General features: G+C 28.1%; 1 protein-coding gene across 1 annotated transcript; it reads left to right on the top strand.

Moving 5' to 3' along the window:
- The first annotated feature begins 369 nt into the window (after positions 1 to 369).
- Positions 370 to 1,110, top strand: LOC136082986 (uncharacterized). Its single transcript, XM_065802400.1, has one exon. It carries the CDS (start codon positions 370 to 372, stop codon positions 1,108 to 1,110), a length of 741 nt encoding a protein of 246 aa, XP_065658472.1.
- Positions 1,111 to 1,456: the final 346 nt, after the last annotated feature.

The following is a 1,456-nucleotide window of genomic DNA, read 5'->3' as shown; positions in this document are numbered from 1 at the left end:
GCTAACTGTTCAAACTTGTGCATATATATGAGCGCGGCTAAATTAATTAATAATTATTAACTAAACGTTTTTCGGGGGAAAAGTAAACATGCTAATTGCTTATGCATTAAGATGAGAGCGGCTAAATTAATTAATAATTGTTAATTAATTAAAACTTAAAAAAAATGATGGCTTTAGCTATCTATCTGAAAACATTTATAACAAAGATGACTCGTACTTGCATTTGCAAAACGTAGACAACTTAAAATGAAGAACAATTGCAACTTACAGTAGAACAAATCAAAAGAGGTGAAATATTACTCAGTAAAGTTTTTGCTTGCGGCATTGAACGAGCAAGACGTGTTTATCGAGCGATTAGTTATTTACAAAATGGAAGTTATGATGAAAAATATAGAAAAACTAATAAGCACCAAACTTAATGAGCAAAAAAAAGGCATTTTAACTGAAACTGCTATACTTTTAAAAAATCAGGAAAAGATATTTACCGATATTTTAAGTGCGAATTTAAAAATAATAACCGATCGACTTGACAAACTTGAAAACGAGTTTAATAAAAACAAATCGAAACTTGTAATTGTTGAAAAAGACATCAGTGATTTAAAGGAAAGTATTAACTTTCAGGAAGAAAACTTTTTAAATAAAATATTACAAACAAACAGTTTGTTAGACATCGAAATTGGCAATTTAAAAAACAAATTTAATTACTTGGAAAAACGTTCACGACAGAATAACCTAAGAATTGATGGATTAACTGAGCTGCCCACTGAAACTTGGAATGATCGTGCAAATGAGCTTAAAAATATATTTATAAACAAGCTGGGAATCTCCGAGGAAATAATAGTTGAAAGAGCTTATCGTATCGGGAAAATAAAAGAAGATAAATCTCTACGAACCATGATTATTAAATTATTAGACTTTCAAAATAAAAATAAAATATTAACATCAGCAAAAAAACTCAAGGGAACGGGTATTTTCATTAACGAAGACTTCTCGAATGAAACTATGGAGATTAGGAAAAAGCTTTGGGAAGAAGTCAAACGGCTACGCAAAGAAGGTAAATACGCTATTATCAAATATGATAAAATATTTGTCAGAGAATTTCGTAAATAGGAGAGTGTTTGCAAAAAAATAAAATAAAAAAAACAAACAAACCGCAATCTTTGTAATTAAATTATGTAAACCGACAAAATGGCTATCGAAACAATAGAGTTTGAAACCCATTACTCCGATTATTTTAAAACCGCAAATAATATTTTACCTAACGATTTTTATCACGCAGATAAAAAAATATTTAACGAAAAATGTTGTAATACAGAATATTTTGAAATTGATACTTTTAAATCCCAATTCAAACAAGGTAATGAAGATTTTACAGTTATTCACATAAACATAAGAAGTATTAACTCAAATATCGACAAATTGAAAAGTTTTCTTTTAGAATGTAATTATTCATTCA

The sequence above is a fragment of the Hydra vulgaris genome, chromosome 08, assembly GCF_038396675.1.
Source record: "Hydra vulgaris chromosome 08, alternate assembly HydraT2T_AEP".
NCBI classification, from domain to species: domain Eukaryota; kingdom Metazoa; phylum Cnidaria; class Hydrozoa; order Anthoathecata; family Hydridae; genus Hydra; species Hydra vulgaris.
Note: the sequence above shows the minus strand (reverse complement) of the source record. Positions and strands in the feature narration are given on the sequence as shown.